General features: G+C 40.3%; 2 protein-coding genes across 3 annotated transcripts in view; both read right to left on the reverse strand.

Annotated features, from left to right (window-relative positions):
- Positions 1–12,376, reverse strand: part of cacna1bb (calcium channel, voltage-dependent, N type, alpha 1B subunit, b) — a 123,817-nt gene extending 111,441 nt beyond the window's left edge. For both annotated transcript variants that reach the window (XM_053687723.1, XM_053687724.1), the window contains exons 1-2: positions 12,276–12,376; positions 9,552–9,691 (exon numbers count right to left, since the gene is read on the reverse strand). In XM_053687723.1, the coding sequence (XP_053543698.1) occupies positions 9,552–9,691; positions 12,276–12,368 (233 nt within the window). In that variant the 5' untranslated portion in view covers positions 12,369–12,376. The remainder of the gene's footprint in view (positions 1–9,551; positions 9,692–12,275) is intronic.
- Positions 12,377–15,486: 3,110 nt separating this feature from the next.
- LOC128635332 (voltage-dependent P/Q-type calcium channel subunit alpha-1A-like) lies at positions 15,487–16,833 on the reverse strand. Its single transcript, XM_053687725.1, has one exon. It carries the CDS (start codon positions 15,913–15,915, stop codon positions 15,625–15,627), a length of 291 nt encoding a protein of 96 aa, XP_053543700.1. The 5' UTR covers positions 15,916–16,833; the 3' UTR covers positions 15,487–15,624.
- Positions 16,834–16,964: the final 131 nt, after the last annotated feature.

Consider the following 16,964-nt stretch of genomic DNA (forward strand, 5'->3'; position numbering starts at 1 on the left):
CAAGCAGTCTTTTTACATTTAGAACATTTGGCCGACGCCCTTTTTCCAGACTGACTTACATTTATCACATTTATGAGCCTTGCTCAAGGGTCCAACAGTAACAGCTTGGCAATGCTGAGATTTGAACTCATGACCTTCCGAGCAGTAGTAGCTACCACTAACCCCACTGTCTTTTTCTCAGGAGCCAACCTACATATGAATCAATGATTTGTACAGGTGTTCTGAACTCTCTGATATTCACAGGCACCACCTGCAAGCCCCGCCCTCTCCCCCATCTCGTATAATCTTGACTAAACTTGAAAAATGCATTTTTGCTTTCTGTCCAGGTAAATGGAGAATGTTTGCGTTCATTAATGTGATATAAAATCTATCAATGGATGTTCGACTTTAGTTAAGTCATTAGTCAAGTATTAGTCAAGTTAAACAAGTTAAAAGAATGTTAATGGGGATGATAAAAAGCAATTCAGGGATGGACATTAGAAGGGGGCCGTGACAGATAAGGACCAATGGAGGCAATTTCGCCAGGACACCGGGGTATATCCCTACTCTTTACGAGAAGGGATTTTTAATGACAACAGAGAGTCAGGACCTCAGTTTAACGTCTCATCCGAAAGACGGTGCTGTTTTTACAGTAAAGTGTCCCCGTTACTAAACTGGGGCATTAGGACCCACACAGACCACATGGTGAGCACCCCCTGCTGGCCTCCCTAATACCACTTCCAGCGGCAACCTACATAAATACTCTACTCTCATGGATATCAAATTATTGCAAACAAAACACAGGTTTTACACATCAAAAAAAAAATTTTTTTTTAATTCGTCAAATATAGGTGTGCTACAATTATTGGCACCCTTTTAGTCAATATTCTGTGCTACCTCTCTTTGCCAAGATAACAGCTCTGAGTCTTCTCCTATAATGCCTGATGAGGTTGGAGAATACATGGCGAGGGATCTGAGAGCGTTCCTCCATACAGAATCTCTCCAGATCCTTCAAATTTCGAGGTCCACGCTGGTGGACTCTCCTCTTCAGTTCACCCCACAGGTTTTCTATGGGGTTCAGGTCAGGGGACTGGGATGGTCATGGCAGGACCTTGATTTTGTGGTCAGTAAACCATTTGTGTGTTGATTTTGATGTATGTTTTGGATCACTGTCCTTCTGGAAGATCCAATCACGGCCTATTTGAAGCTTTCTGGCAGAGGCAGTCAGGTTTTCATTTAATATCTGTTGATATTTGATAGAGTCCATGATGCCATGTATCCTAACAAAATGTCCATGTCCTCTGGCAGAAAAACAGTCCCAAAACATTAAAGATCCACCACCATATTTAACCGTGGGCATGAGGTACTTTTCCATATGGCTACCTCTCTGTGTGCCAAAACCACCTCTGGTGTTTATTACCAAAAAGCTCTATTTTGGTTTCATCTGACCATAGAACCTGATCCCATTTGAAATTTTATGAAGCTCAACAACCTTTTGCCGTATTTCACAGCTATATTCATTGGTCGTACCCATTGTTATGAATGACTAAGGGAATTTGCCCTATGTGTTACCTCATACTTATTTCCCTGTGAAACAGGAAGTCATGGTTGAACAATTTCCTGTTCCTATATATGTATATTATGTGAGGTACATTATTATAATGTACTTCACACTGAGAACCTTGAAACTACAACTGACAATGCCCGAGCCAAATGCTGAATATTTGTTGGACACTTTAAACACACACTATAAAATTCTGCAGAAGTTGCACAGTACCAAGTTCCAAATGCCAAAATCTTTCTTCAAGGCCTCAAACTGACAAATAAAAATCAGCAGTTAATTGTGACCACCCATACAAAATAATGCACTTACGCACAATGGTTTTGTTCGTTTGACAGCCCTAATATTTTCTCCAGCTACTGCATGGTTACCATCAATCACACTGTATTGAAGAACACAAAAGGAATTGAATAGGAGAGGCAGAGACAGAGGGGTGGAGAGCGTAGAAGAACAGCAACACTGTGTGTGGATTGGAAATAAAGCACATTGCAATACATGTTTCCTTCATTAACCTTGTTTAAAATATAACCAAGTGACAAATGAAAGGAAAAACACTGTCTCTATTATGCTGAGGGGGTATTTATTTTGTTGCTATTGTTTGAATCCACTTGTCTCCTTAGAATCAGTGTTACTACAAATCAGTACAAAGTTGGTGAACATTCTGAATGAGCACATTTATCCTATGATTAGACAATTCTACCCTGATGGGAGTGGTCTCTTCTAGGATTGCCCCGCCCCCCTACGTAAGGCACAAGGGCTCACTAAATGGCTTGTGGTGGCCGAACACCTTACTAACACACCTATCAGTATATTTACAATCATAATTGATCAGCTGATACCACAAATCGTTGTCTTAATCTACGGATGTAACCAATTACAAATACATTATTTGAATTGAACAGATGATGTGTCCTAAATGGATACAGATACAGATACAGACAGTTTCAGACTACGTCTGTACATCAAGACAGATATTTTTACCATCCTGCAAAGCTTGAAAAGGACAGCTTGGGTGAGTCGCAATCAGCTCCCTAGTTCAGTAGTCAGGGCACTCATCAAGGAGTCAACCATTTTAAGGGCTGTCTCAATCGCAAAATCCTTCCAGTTTGCTCCATTAAAAAAAAAAAATCCTACAATTCACCGCAAAAAAACAGAGAGCATCAATGCTCACAATGTTCTCTTACTGGAAATGACATCATATTTTCTGAAGCCGCTCAGCTAAAAAAAAAAAAAAAAAAAAAATGGTGGAGGAACTTCAGCCAACTTCATATACAAAAGTAAGTAGCTTGTAACTCTCAAATGATTACTTACATTAGTGATTTTTAACTTCTTTTGATGTTCTATATATGGTTTATATGAGTCGAGCGACTTTTAAGTGTTTAATGATTTTTAAAAATTCACTACGATCCTGCTTGAAGTACCATGACAGTGACGCATGTGATTAGGCTAATAAATAGCAGAAATATATCGGTCCTGCCTGTTGTCACCGGAAATTGAGTCATCGGTGTCCCAATGTATAGTGAGACAGGGTCCTTACCAGTGCCTGAACTTGTGTACTACACGATATACTGATTCATGACCTAGGGAGCTAGGGAGCTGATTGAGACACACCCCTTGTGAATGCGCCTAGTGACGGTTGCCAGGTTTCCGTTTAATACCCACAACTCGATATCTACAATAAGCAGATATTTTACACAAAACCTGGCAAACCTAGTCACAGGACAGGCCAAGGCTGCATTCAGAATCGTATACTATGACAGTACCTACTGCATTCGATTCAGTACCTACTGCTAGGTCGTTGATACAGTACATACTGATCAGTATAAGTGGTTAGCATGAATATAATCCGGACGTACTACACAGTGCGGATTCTGACAGCTCTTCCGAGAAATCCCGTTGCATTATGGGATAGCGCAGTATTCACAGTGGTTCCATACTGCAGAATCGAGGCGGAAGCAGAAGGTCATCCGGGTATTACTCACCTACTGTTTAAGGAATACTGAGAACCCGGACATACTTCTCCTGTGGCGTATTGCTTTTCACGTACTGTGTAGTAGGGTAGTAGGGATATTCAGATACAGCCCATGTTCGTTTATGTGAATGCCAGTTAAAGGATATTTTTACATGGCTAATATTATTATTATTATTATTATTATTATTATTATCAACTATAAATAACAGTTTCTTGATTTGGGAAAGATCTCATTGTTTGGAACCATAGTTAGCGTGCTTACTCTGTAAATTAGCGTGCTTACTCTGTAAAAGACAGAAACATTGGTAGAAATTTCTACATGGCATCTGGCCCAGGAATTGAATAAAGTCATGTTCTGCAAATTGGTATTTGTTGTTAAAATATGTAAATGAGAAATGACTTCCAGCAAGATATATTTAAATTTAAGTTTATATTGTAAAATGTTGTGTATAAAATAAAATCATTAATCAATCGTGTCATTAAAGATATGGATCTTCAAGAGAAATTCGCAGGATCAAGTGTTTGCTTTGGGTTGGAATTGAGTCCTTTAATCTCCATCTCTGGCCAATTTATTATAGAGTGATTTAAGTATTTTTCTATTAGCAACGGAAATGGTAGAATACCCTGGCATGGGAAATATGTGGCAGGTTTAACAGCAGTCGGTTTTATTTTGGGGATATTTTTTGTATTTGAAAAATGCATTTTCATTCACAGCTATAAACATAAAGACACAGTCCTTGGAGACAAAGAGCTGACACGACCAAAAGCAGACTAGCTTATGGAGCAGTTTGTCTCTCATTAAGGTGGCCGTTTTCACTACGCATAACATGCATCACAAGAAGAAGGTAACGGAGTGCTAGCAAAAATGTAGCACCACTGCTTGTAGCTGCTTGTTAGGAAGGACAGTTTAGACTGAGGTGTATCTCCAAACTCACATACTTGGCGTTAAGAACAAACCTGAAGCTTTTAGCTGCAGATCTTCTACATATCCTCCATGAGATTCAAAGAAAAAATTGGTGTCTCCAAACAGCTCTTCACCCAGCTTGAGCCTTATAATCATAGCGCCACTATATTGTGATGCAAATTATTGCGATATTAATATCATCAGCCATCTCACGTCACGATTTCAGTGTGAATGTCTCTCCTGTCTATCATATAGTGAGACCACTTAACATGCGTATATTATCTGTCATACGTCGCGGTTATGTAATATACATTCACACACCACAATGAAAGACAGCCCTTACAATCTCTCTTTCTTCCTCTCTGAACAGTCAGACCACACATCATCTTACAGAAATCTCCTTCTTCAACGAACACATTAATATTCAGCTTATATTCCACCTCCTGATGTTCCCAGCACTCCTGCTGGAGCACAGCTAGAGATTAAATCACTATTTATGGGCAATATGAGTATAGTAGCGTACTACGCTCTACGCTCCTGTGTTCACAAAGAGAGATAACGAGAAAAGAAAAGTGGGAAATGGCTCAGCGCAACAGAAACTGTTATCAGCCTTCAGCATATGGAGCTGGGAGTCAATAAGGAACACCTACACTGTAAAACAGTGGTCATGGCCTAGGAGTGCTAAGGGTGTTAGCGGACGTCGGATTGTTAAGAACGATGGTGGACGGAGACAACAGAGGAGATGAACAGGAAATTCCATCATCTCCAGGAATCAGGGGGTGCCTGAGGACAGCATGGGGCCAGACTTCTGTAGTCAAGGTAACGGTGAGCAATAGAAATAACAGAGCTCTGTCTGGAGTCGTAGAGGACATCGCCCTTTAAATGTTCAAATTCAGCTCAGGCATAACACACGGCAGACATGCAAAAGTCCTTATTTACATCTACTGGAAATGACTAAAGACTAACATTCATGTTGCCCCGTGTATTTTTAGTGCTGGTCATTTTGGCATCAGTGGGCCATTCGGGTTTTCCTCAGAATACACACTTATTAAAAATAACAGCGCCGGCAAAGGTTCTTCAGCGCGATGTCGAAGGCAAACCATTTTTGGTTTGGATAAATTGATTTACATAGATTTGACAGAACCTACAGATGAACGAATCTACAAAAAAAAAATGCAGAATTTAACAAGGAAAATGATATAAAAAGAAATTATTTGTATGAAAGTAGATTTTATTCAATGAGGGCTATATTCAGGTCCAAAAAATACGTGAATATTTATATGGGTAAAGTTACACATATTCGGACTCGGGTTATGCACCTGCTAAAGTTGATTGCTCTTGCTTGCCCATATTTAAGATTATGCAGATTACCTGCATGTAGTTCAGGTTGCCAGATTATTCTTGAGTAGAGGTGTCTGAGACAATTTTTTTCAACACCAAATAGACCATCACTTTTAAACTCAAGTGTTTGTTAAAGCCTGAAAAAAAAAAAAAATCAAGGATGGAAAATAAGGAGTGAAGAAGGAAATGCTGTCTCTGTGTGAAAAAAGTAAAAGGACATCAGTCTGTAGAGCTCTGGTTTAGAGTCAAATGTTAAATACATAGTTAATGTGATTACAGGAAATGACGCAAGTGACACAAACTTTGTGTAAGGTTATCTATTGCAGGACAAAAAGATTTTAGGTTTATGAGGTCTTGGACAAACCTAGAGTGTATTCTTTCACCTGCACACAATGATTCAAGCCCACCATCTCTAAATCACCTCATACATCATTCCTGCGTTCTTACGTTCCTGCTCGCTCCCTCACTCATACAGTTTCTCTACCTTTTTATTGCTTTTGTCCAGATCTGCTGCATGATATATCTGTTTACTCACTTCTCAGAATGGGCATTATTGGCTCCATAAATACAAAGTCGAGTCTTATTGTACTAGCATAAAGATAAATACACTGAATGCAGGTGTTGATGAAATAAAACGACAAAGGAGATAAACTATACTGGAAATCAAGTGGCACAAAGCAAGCCCAAAAGGTTCAAATATGTCAAAAATTACTCAGAGAAATGAATGCATAATAGGAGTATGAATGGTAATGAGAACTCAAGTATCATTGTATAGTGAACCGGGCCAGCTTTCTGTTCCACGGCAGCTCGAGTGACGCTGGAGATTAATTTCTGTTTTACTGATGTGACAAGCCACATCGTAACGCACATGAACAGCAGTGAGGTAATGACATGTGACATGCAACCAAAAGTAAACATCGTTCCAACCGTAGCATGGGAGCCTATCTGTGAATGTAGGATGGTTCATTACTGTTTATTAGACATACTGATGAGCAGTGGATACTGAAAGCAGGTGATCACTGAGGGGTCATTGATTTGATTGTAGTTAATGACCAATGCCAAGTCATATAAAACCCAAACCGCTCCAGCTGGACTCTTACTGGAAGTGATAAAAGCAACAATTAAATGAAACAACCGAAGAAAACCACACATAAATGACCATCAGTTCGGATTAAACAATTGCACCCTACATAATAAACTCTGCTAGGTGTAGATCCAGTGTTGCCACTGGATTTGGAGCCACGTTGTCACTGGATTTAGGGACTTTATTTTTTAAAAGAGAATTAATCTAGTGACTTTTTCAGCAGACAGAAGCTTGTACTCGATATGGCTCTAAAGATCACATAATGGTTAAGGAAAAACTGCATACCCCTTGGTGGCATTTGGAATTAACAGTATTTCCAATTTTGTGACTTTATTGATAGATTTGTCGCTAGACCCCCTTTAGTGACTTTCTCCAACTGACATCACAGCTGCTGGTTATACAAGTTGAGATAGCATCTTTAGTCGACTCACCAACCAGTGTGATGGAGTTGGTCTTGCGTGAGCCTACGTTCCCAATGACCAATCACTCAACACCATTTTCCCCAATGACCAATCCCTAAATACCTTTTTTTTTCCCAATGGCCAATCAATGATCACCATTGTTCCCATCAACCAATCACTGATCAACATCTTCCCAACATCCAATCAATTATTACCGTTGTTCTCAATGAACAATCAATTATTACCATTGTTCTCAATGACAAATTAATGATCACCATTTTTCCCAACAACCAATCACTGACCACCGTTTTAACCAAGGACCACTCACTGATCATTTCATGTCTGTTTCTCGATTACTCACTTGCACTTCTTCTTTTTGTCTGCGTTCTTGACTGAAGTTGTATTCTTTAGGAAATACGTAAAAAGGTTCATCGGTGGTGCCATGAATGCAAATGATCATGAAAAGTCAATGAACGTGCAAATTAGGCTATGACATCTGATCACTCCTAATGATGTTTTATGTATGCATTAACAATGAACAATCCCATGAAAAGAGTTAACTATCATATCTAGATCAGAGAAAAAGTCAAAAGTCTCCCATCCTTTTTAGCCATATAAACACACTTTTATTCTGAGCCAATGATCCTGACAGACAATGGCAGCACCACATAGTGAGACAGAGAGTTCATGGTTCAGGCTTATGAGTTAAGCAGCCCTCTGGATGGACTCCTAGTGCCCTGCTGTCGTAGATGGAATTAAAACACTGAACCATGAATCACTCAACTTCTGCTACTTAAAATCCTCCATCAGAGAGAGTGGGTATGGGATAAGGTCAGCCAAGTTAGGCTTTATGATTCTAGAGTCAAAGATAAAGTACACTTCAGTGCAAATTGAATTACTTCACTGTAATTCAATTTGTATGTTTATAGCCAAGTAACTCTTTTGAGACTGAATGGAAGAATGTTAACAGTGAAATTCTGTATACACAAGCTCCCAAAGCAACCAACAATGTATTAGAAGAGGGCTGAGAGGATATGTGATAATGGTAAATGTTCTGCACTTACACAGCGCTTGTATTTTAACCTTAGCGGTTCTACAAAGCACTTTACACTGTATCTCATTCACCCATTCACACACACATTCACACACCAATAGCAGCAGAGCTGCCATGCAAGGCGCTAACTTGCCATCAGGAGCAGCTTGTGGTTAAGTGTCTCACCCAAGGGCACTTCGGCATGTGGTGTCACGTGCGCCAGGAATCGAACCGCCGCCCCTACGATTAGCGGACAACCCGCTCTACCACCCGAGCCGCCCAATTTGTATATTAAATCCTGTATATTAAATGTACAAGTCTGACAGTTAGAACAGTTTGATTCTGACCAATCAGATTCCAGAATTGAACAGCACTGTGGTAGAATGTGGTGCAAAGCAAATCACAGGACTACACGAATGCGGTAATTTCTATGGTCATAACTAATATAGCTACTTGTATGATGCAGGCTCTGAATAAAACCAATAAGAAAAATAAAAACATGTCATTGTTGATATTCTTTGTTTTGTTTAGACTTGTTTCACAGATTAGCATTAAATGTAACTATAAATGGAATTTTTTTTTTTTTTTTAAAGTAAAATAATAAATAAAAAAATATATAGAATTGTTGGCAAAGTTCCATGGTAACAACTTCGGGGTCTCCCTGTCATATCGCATGTGCGAATCACACCATTCCACTGTTGATTATATTCCAATAACATTATGCACCAGATCAATCGCACAAACAACAAACTAAACCAGCCAACTCAATAAACTCGTGTAAAACCGAAAATAGACTACAAGGTCTATAGCATTTCACATCTTTATAGAATTTTAGTATCATCAGGACATGATTACGCAAGAATATGTCTTTTAATATACACTTCCCAAATTTCATGACCACATGTAATGGAAATTCTCCAAATCAAGGAATTAGAGTCTAGAGTCAGATAGAGTCTAGAATAATAGTAATTATCCATTCCAGTATAGCAGAAACATTTCCATATTACCACCATTTTGGCATACAGTCACTCCCCTAACTGCAAACTGTGATTGTTGTCTCTCAGCACCGTTCACTTCTGGTTTCTGAATGACAAACAAGGATACCACAAGGCACTGTTTACGGAAATGAAGATGGCAACCAATCAGCTCACAGTGTTGCTCGCATTTCGTCTTTCTAAGTACACGAGTAGGTGCGCACACTCATAAACACACAGCGCACATGGATAACCATCCATCTCTAGCGCACTAGAGTTCTGTCCTCAGGCTGTAGACTCACCCGGTGAGGACAACCACGAAGTCCATTACGTTCCAGCCGTTGCGAAGGTAGGAGCCTTTGTGAAAGACAAAGCCAAGGGCGATGATCTTAATGCCAGCCTCGAAACAGAATATCCCGATAAAGTAGTGCTCTGTGTCGTCCTGCCGAAAGAGAGGGAGTGAAAGGAGGGATTACTGTTTTTGTTCAGAGGAAGAGAGAAATTAATGAAGCATTGAAGGAGAAATGGAGTAAGAGCAAAGGAGCAATCCAGAATGGGTTGAGAAACATTTTGTGATTAGGGAGCAAAAATGAGAAATGAAGTGTCAGTGTGCACAAGTTTAAACTTTTTTCGAAAGATAAGTATGCTTGCAAACTGAATTGGAGATGTGTGTCTGAAAGAATTCCCCTGAGATAGGGTTATTAAACTGATGATAATTTCTTAAAATGAATGTTCTTTAGCGAGACGTAAATATGAAACCTCGAACGAGGCAAAACCAGCTTATATACACACCTCCTTCTCCTTATTGGTTGGATGTTGTTGGGTTACTCTGGGGTTGTTTGGATGGTTAATGGCTCGTGCTTTCAATAGGTTTCTCTTTGAAACTATTTCACAGGGACGAATTGAGTCTGGGCAAGCCATAAAAACCTGAAATTCTCTCCTCACATAGATTTTACTGCCACGGTTTGGATCCATTTGCCCCCTTAGAGGAAAGGCTCACTCCAAATCAATACAAAATTCTTCTGACTGATCACTTTTAACCCATAACGAACCGATTTCTATTCTGATGGGAGTGGTGTCTTCCAGGATGACTCCGCCCACATCCGCAGGGGTATGAGGGCTCACTGAATATTTAGTGAGAATGATCCTTATGTAAATAATATGCTAAGGACTTCACAGTCATCATCTAAGCAGTCATAACTACCATCATCAAAAACACCAGTTGAGGCAATATCTTTCGGAAGAATGGTGTTCATTGAATCTGTACAGTTCCAGAGACTTGTACAATCTATGCCAGGACAAAATCAAGCTGTTTTAGAAGCGCACTCTTTCCCAAATCTTTACAAAGGCAACTTATATTTGCCGTCCATCTGTATTTTACTAAAAGCTGACAGAACGAAGGAAATAAGCCATAGAGTATATAGCTAGTCTTGAAACGGATCCACATTTGTGACTAGCTTTGCCATGTGTATAAAGCAAACCTCTCCCATACTGCAGACAACCAGCAGTCTGCTTTGATTGCTCTACAACAAGCTTCTAAGCACCTGCTGTTTATTAATGTGACTGAAAAAGTTCACGTGGTGGTTTAAACAGAGCGTGATGGCTGAGGAGAGGATTCAAAGGCTGCTCGGCATGGGTTAGGTCCCGGTCACAGTGAGAGCATGTATTCTCATGTATGTCAATATTCCCCAGCAGGCTCAGGCTTAATGAGGCACAGATGTCGTTCCTGTGTGGACTGCAGGGAAGAGTGCCAAGTCTTACACCAAAATGAGAGCTCCCTATGAGCCAATCTGAATGATCAGGATTAGGGGTGGAGTGAATATTGCAACAAAATCTATGCTCTCGTCCGGTCTGTCTTTAGAAAAACAGAAGTGAAAGCTCAGATTTGGCATTTTCTAAAGAAATTATCAAAGAATTTGGCAGTGCAATGGAAGAAAATACCACCGAATACTCCATGACCATAGATCTCGGTGGGACAGGAAGACATTAATAACAACAAAGCCTCAATTTAGTCGAGATGCTCTCACACTTGACTGATGCTATAGGCTGCTATCTATTGAATTTTTAGAGTATCCCCAAAATAGAGCTCGAGAGTTGACAACACACAGACATCCAAACACACAGTCTAGCAGCTCGTTTTTGAGCAATTTTAGATAATACACCTTTGTTCAACTGTAATTAAATACAAAAGGTGTGTTTCCCATCAAAATGCACACAGAAGCGCTAATATCATTAGCCAGCGTTTCCAGGCTTCAACAAAACTTCCAGCCAAACTACATTTCAAAAACCGCACAAAAGCCCTGAATATAACCCAAAAAATAATCAAGTACTGGGAAAGGGAGACAGATTTTTTCTTCTTTTTCTCAGCCTTTGTTGTGGGAAACAAGTCCACCCTGGTGTGCACGCATTTCTGATGTACAGTTATTATACACCACCCTTTCCCTTTCCCAAACTTTGCAATATATCTAACACAATAGAAATGATTCTGCGCACCATAGACACACTGTCTATCCTTCTTTATTTGCTGATTTTTTTTAGATTTAATTATGATTATTTGTTATAAAACAAGATATTGGCGGCCATGGAGAATTTTCAGATTAGCTCAATTTGGCAACCATGTCATTAACTGTCCTGTCTGCTGCTCCTCCTCCATGAAAATGTTCAAAGTGCAAGCAGGGGCAGTGTGATTCCAGCCCTAATGGGCCTCTATGTGCATTTCTTTTGACCACTAGGTGCAATAATAACTCTGTAGCCCTAAACGGAGCAATGAGCACGTTTCACCCTCACATCAAGAAAATCAATGGCCCATCGGCCAAAATCTGTCAAATAGCAACTTATTAAAAATCACTGGTCACTCAAAGGAGATAATTCATACTTTAACAGTATTTAAAATGTATGGAGTAGCGAATAGACTTGGGGCTCTATGAGCCACTGTTCAAATCCATCTAATCTACGCAGTAGGAAATAAAACAAGCAAAGCAAAAGCTGGAAGATGATACATATAACAGTAAAAGAAACATGCTTACCAGTCGTACTGACATGGGCGTCTTGTCATAAGCTGGCAGATGTTGCTCCAGTGCCAGTACAATACAGTTGGCAATGATGGTCGCAAGGATCATGTATTCAAATGGAGTGTGTAGGTCAAGGAAAACATCGGCACAGCCATTGCACAGATAAAACATTACATATATATCCAAGAAAAATAATCTGTGATAATATAAGCACCCTGGACAATCATGACAGTCGGTTTTGAGCATTGACACCATGTGCTGCTCTGTGTGTGCACAGTCAATATTTGATTATTTTAACCATCGCCAGGTGGTGAGCAGGTGCCTGAATCGAAGGACGGAATAAAAGTGTACGTTGTACATGGTGCCTTTCTGTATAGTAATAAGAGATAACAAATCAGTGCATATTACATAATCCACTTTGAAATTCTATATATAAGATAGTGTTCTGTTACTTGACAGCGTTTCCTGATCATTCAAGGTGATATACCTGGTCACAGTAAATTAATACATATTAATACATACATAATACATAATCCTGTAAATTGGCTACTGTGTATATCTCAGCCTGCCTAGATGAAAATACATACAGACGTCGACACAACTGTTGGGAGTCAGGACTTGGATAATTGAGTGCACATTCTGTAATTAAGTGCTTAGGATGATAGTTAAGATGCACACAAACCTTATTACCTGTCAAACCACATTACCTTACAAACGCTGTGTTGGGTTGTAGACAGTTGGATATTTTGGTTCTTCCCAGGACTAAGATCCATTCTACTCATTTCAATCCATTCATTTTCCATGCTTGCTCCATTGATGTGGTATGAGAGGAATAAAACACTTCAATGCTTGCTGTTATTGGAAAATGATCAACGACGCGTCATGTCATGCCGCATCATTTCACCCTGTCCTTGTTTATTTCCTATAACATCATACCCCATCGAGTTTTATTCCTTATATAAACTTGCTCACTTCACTGCCTGTACAGTTTCAGAAAAGGCTGTCAATTTATTTCTGTGACCAATTGTGTGTCCAGTGCTAGCTGCATCATGGGTTTTGAGAAGGCACAGACAGTATAATGTCTATATTATAAGGAAATGAAACTTCATACATAAATTGATGTTCCCTTGGGCATTTTTAGGGTTGTAGCAAATCTAATACTATGGCACACACCAGTCATGCAGGCTGAATATCGCGTTCTGATTCATATGATACTATTTCATATGTTGTTGTTTTTTTTAGTTAAAAAAGTAGCAACCAGATTGTTTCAGAAATGTGAATTCAATTGTTCATTCATTCAGTCGGTCAGTCAAGTCTTCTGCATTATCCTAGTCAGGGTGTGGATCCAAAGTCTAACCCGGGAACGTTGGCCATGAGGTTGGAATACACCTTGGATGGGATTTCCATTGGGACACACAATCACTCATTCAGACCTATGGGCAATTTAGCATAGCCAATCCTTCTACATGCATGTTTTTGGGAGTCGCTAGGAAACCAGAGAACCCAGAGGACGCCCAAACGGATGTGAGGAGAACATGCAAAACTCCATACAGACAGTAACAGGAGATCAGGATCGAACCAAGGAGCTGTGAGGTGGCAACCACCAGGCCGTCCAACATGCGTTCAGTGAAATGCAAACAGTAACAGAAATTAGGAATTTGTTGTGGTAAAAGAGGCACATCCGGGGGAAAAAAAAAAAAAAAGCAGAGAGATTTTCCAAAGGATCTGGAGAAGAGTGCTTTTAAAGTGCAGATACACCCATCTATCCGTCCACCTAACTGACTTCCCGTCATGGCTTCTTGTCTTGCAAGCTGCATATTTCAGTACCATGGAAAGCACCTTTCCAGAGAAACAAACCCAATGGAGCTTGAGTGAGTGAAGCAAATAATTTAGTAATTTAGCAATAAGTGTGGCGCAAATCCGGCCCCAACAACCAGCACCAACAGCCTCCATTATCTCCTGGACTTTAAAAAGCTAGGTATACACACCAATAATATTTCACTTAGCTCCTTCTGAGTAAAGCAACTTAAATCTATCAGGATGAAAGGATTGTTGCTTTGTGCTACTTTTACTTGGACTCATCTAATATCCGGGTAAAATCACTTCCTGGTGTAAATCAGGTATAAATCATGAGTGCAGCTGTTTGTTTTTTTTTGCAGCTGCCTACAACTGTGTGGACATGCCGTAACCATGGCTACTCCCACACTTGCATACTACTTTACTAAATAGTACCATAAATTATGCAGTGCATGGGGTAAAGACAAGCTTTTTAATAAGCTATACACGGAGTCTGCATTCATGCTTTCATTTTCTTCTCCGTATTATTATTATGCTTAATTTTACTCTGACAAGAATATCATATAAGCTATATTTTCATGTAGGTCTCATGTACAAATTGTAACACACCCTGAGGGGACAAAGACGAAAGCCTAGAGTCTCAGAAAAGGGTATTAACCTGTACGTTTCCTTGTTCCTGCTGTGGTCATTTTTTGTACATTGAATATGCATCTTTAACTTGGAAACATGGATAGAGTCCATCCATCCATCCATCCATCCATCCATCTACTATATCGCTTTATCCCTTTTCAGGGTCACGGGGAAACCTGGAGCCTATCCCAGGGAGCATCGGGCACAAGGCGGGGTACACCCTGGACAGGGTGCCAATCCATCGCAGGGCACACTCACATACCACATGGATAGGGTGTACCATTTAAAAACGATTTTAAGGTACGTAGTGTTAAAAGATACACTAGGTTACATGCACCATTCTATGCTTCAGGGAACAGTCCCAGTGACAAGGAATGGTAAGAATGGTTAGTACCTTTTTGTTCTGTAGAATTAAAACTCTTTTAGACCTATAAAGTTGATCTAGAAATAGTGTATGCCTGTCACATATTTCACACTTGGTGCACACCAAAAAGACAAAAATTAAAGCACGAAAAGTGCAGAATGAATGAAATAACCACTGGTGTATAAAAGTGAACCTAAACATGTGTATGAAGTAAGTGTCTCTAAGTCTCTTGCCAATAGTTTTGTGGATATGCAATTGTATACGCGATAGAAAAGACGGTACCAAACTGTCATTTTCCTTGTGGCTAGGGTGGTACCATTAAGGGCACAGCTTAAGTGTGTATCATTATGTCTTTAAAAAAAATAAATAATGTACATAATTACATAAGGGCCACTGATGTACCTTTAAAGCTTTATTCTAAAAGCTAATCCAAAGTACACTACATACTGTACACCTTCCTAAGTAGCCTACTACCAGTAAAAAACAAACAAACAAACAAAAAAAACATGGTACCAGCAGAGCTACAGGGAAAAGTACAATTATTTCTGAGAGTGCAATTAGACGGTTATCTAATCAACTTTCCAGAGCCAGGCTTGATGGGAGAGGATATGGCCACTCGGTGATCCTCTTGGCGTATTTCCGGATCACGTTGTCCTCGCTGAAGATGAACAGCGAGCGGTTGACGGTGAAACAGTTCTGCTTAGTCTGCTTAGGGTTATACAAAGCCATGGTCCGGGCTCTCTGAGCCATCGACTGCTTGTAGAGCCTCGGAGCGCCTCCCGGCCGCGCGCCTCCTCTCCCCGCGCCCGGCGCAGCTCCATAGCGCCCTGACGCATCATCTCCGAAGCGAGCCATCCTAGACATGCGGGTATATCCAACAGGTAACTGGCATCGGAATCAACAACCATCAAAGACATTACAGTCCTCCCGCTCTCTCTGACTCACACTCTCCATCACTGGGCTTTAAAAAAAAAATTATTATTATTTTTTTTTTAAATTTGGTTCAAAATGAATGCAAAAAAATAAAAATAAAATTGAAATGCCGCGTGCGCTTGATCCCAGTTGATCGAGCTTGATCTGATTTGCTCTTCCTACCTCGCGTGCTGTCTCCTCTCACTCCATCCTAGGTATGGAAAACTGACACACACACACACACACGCACGCACGCACGCACACACAAAAAAACTTAGCATGCAAATATAATCCGCGTAAAGAGCGCGTCAAATGATACCCAGCATCCAATCCGTGCCACACGTTATACCCGCGCGGAGAGCTCGCTGAACCGACACGTAGTCACCTCTCGCGCGTCATATCAGAGATCTGACAATGCAAAAAAAAAAAATAATAATAAATAAACAAAAGGCGAAAACAAAATTCTTCCAAAAAGGGAAATCTATCTATTTCCCTGTTGCCTATTGAACGCATTCGGTCAGAGAGAGACAGAGAGAAAAAAAAAAAACGTCCAGCGTGTCTTTTTCTTGCACAAAGACGCGCGTGATGTGTGCAGTGCAGCGCGCGCTGCTTCTTAAGTACACTATGACGCCTAATTGATGCTTCCTATAAGCGCGCGCGATCTCTGAAGCAACGTCATGACTTTCTCCGCTGAGGGGGTCAGCTTTGGTGATGATGATGATGTTGATGAAGACGTGTGTGTGTGTGTGTGCGCACGCGCGTGTGCGTGTGTGTTTGTGTGCGTGTTTCTCGCGAGCATAAGCATAAGCATAAAAAAATTCCTGGAGCAGGCTAATGGAAGAACGTCTCTGATTGGTTCAACCAGATTGTGGGTGTGGTTACAAACGTGTTCGTCAGGGGCATGGACATTCAGTACGTATAGGTTGGAACAGCATTAAACCTTGCTACCTTTCCTCCATATCATCTCCTTATAGATGATTTGCTTCACCTGCATCCTATTC

This window comes from Ictalurus punctatus, chromosome 18 (genome assembly GCF_001660625.3).
Source record: "Ictalurus punctatus breed USDA103 chromosome 18, Coco_2.0, whole genome shotgun sequence".
In the NCBI taxonomy this organism is placed as follows: Eukaryota; Metazoa; Chordata; class Actinopteri; order Siluriformes; family Ictaluridae; genus Ictalurus; species Ictalurus punctatus.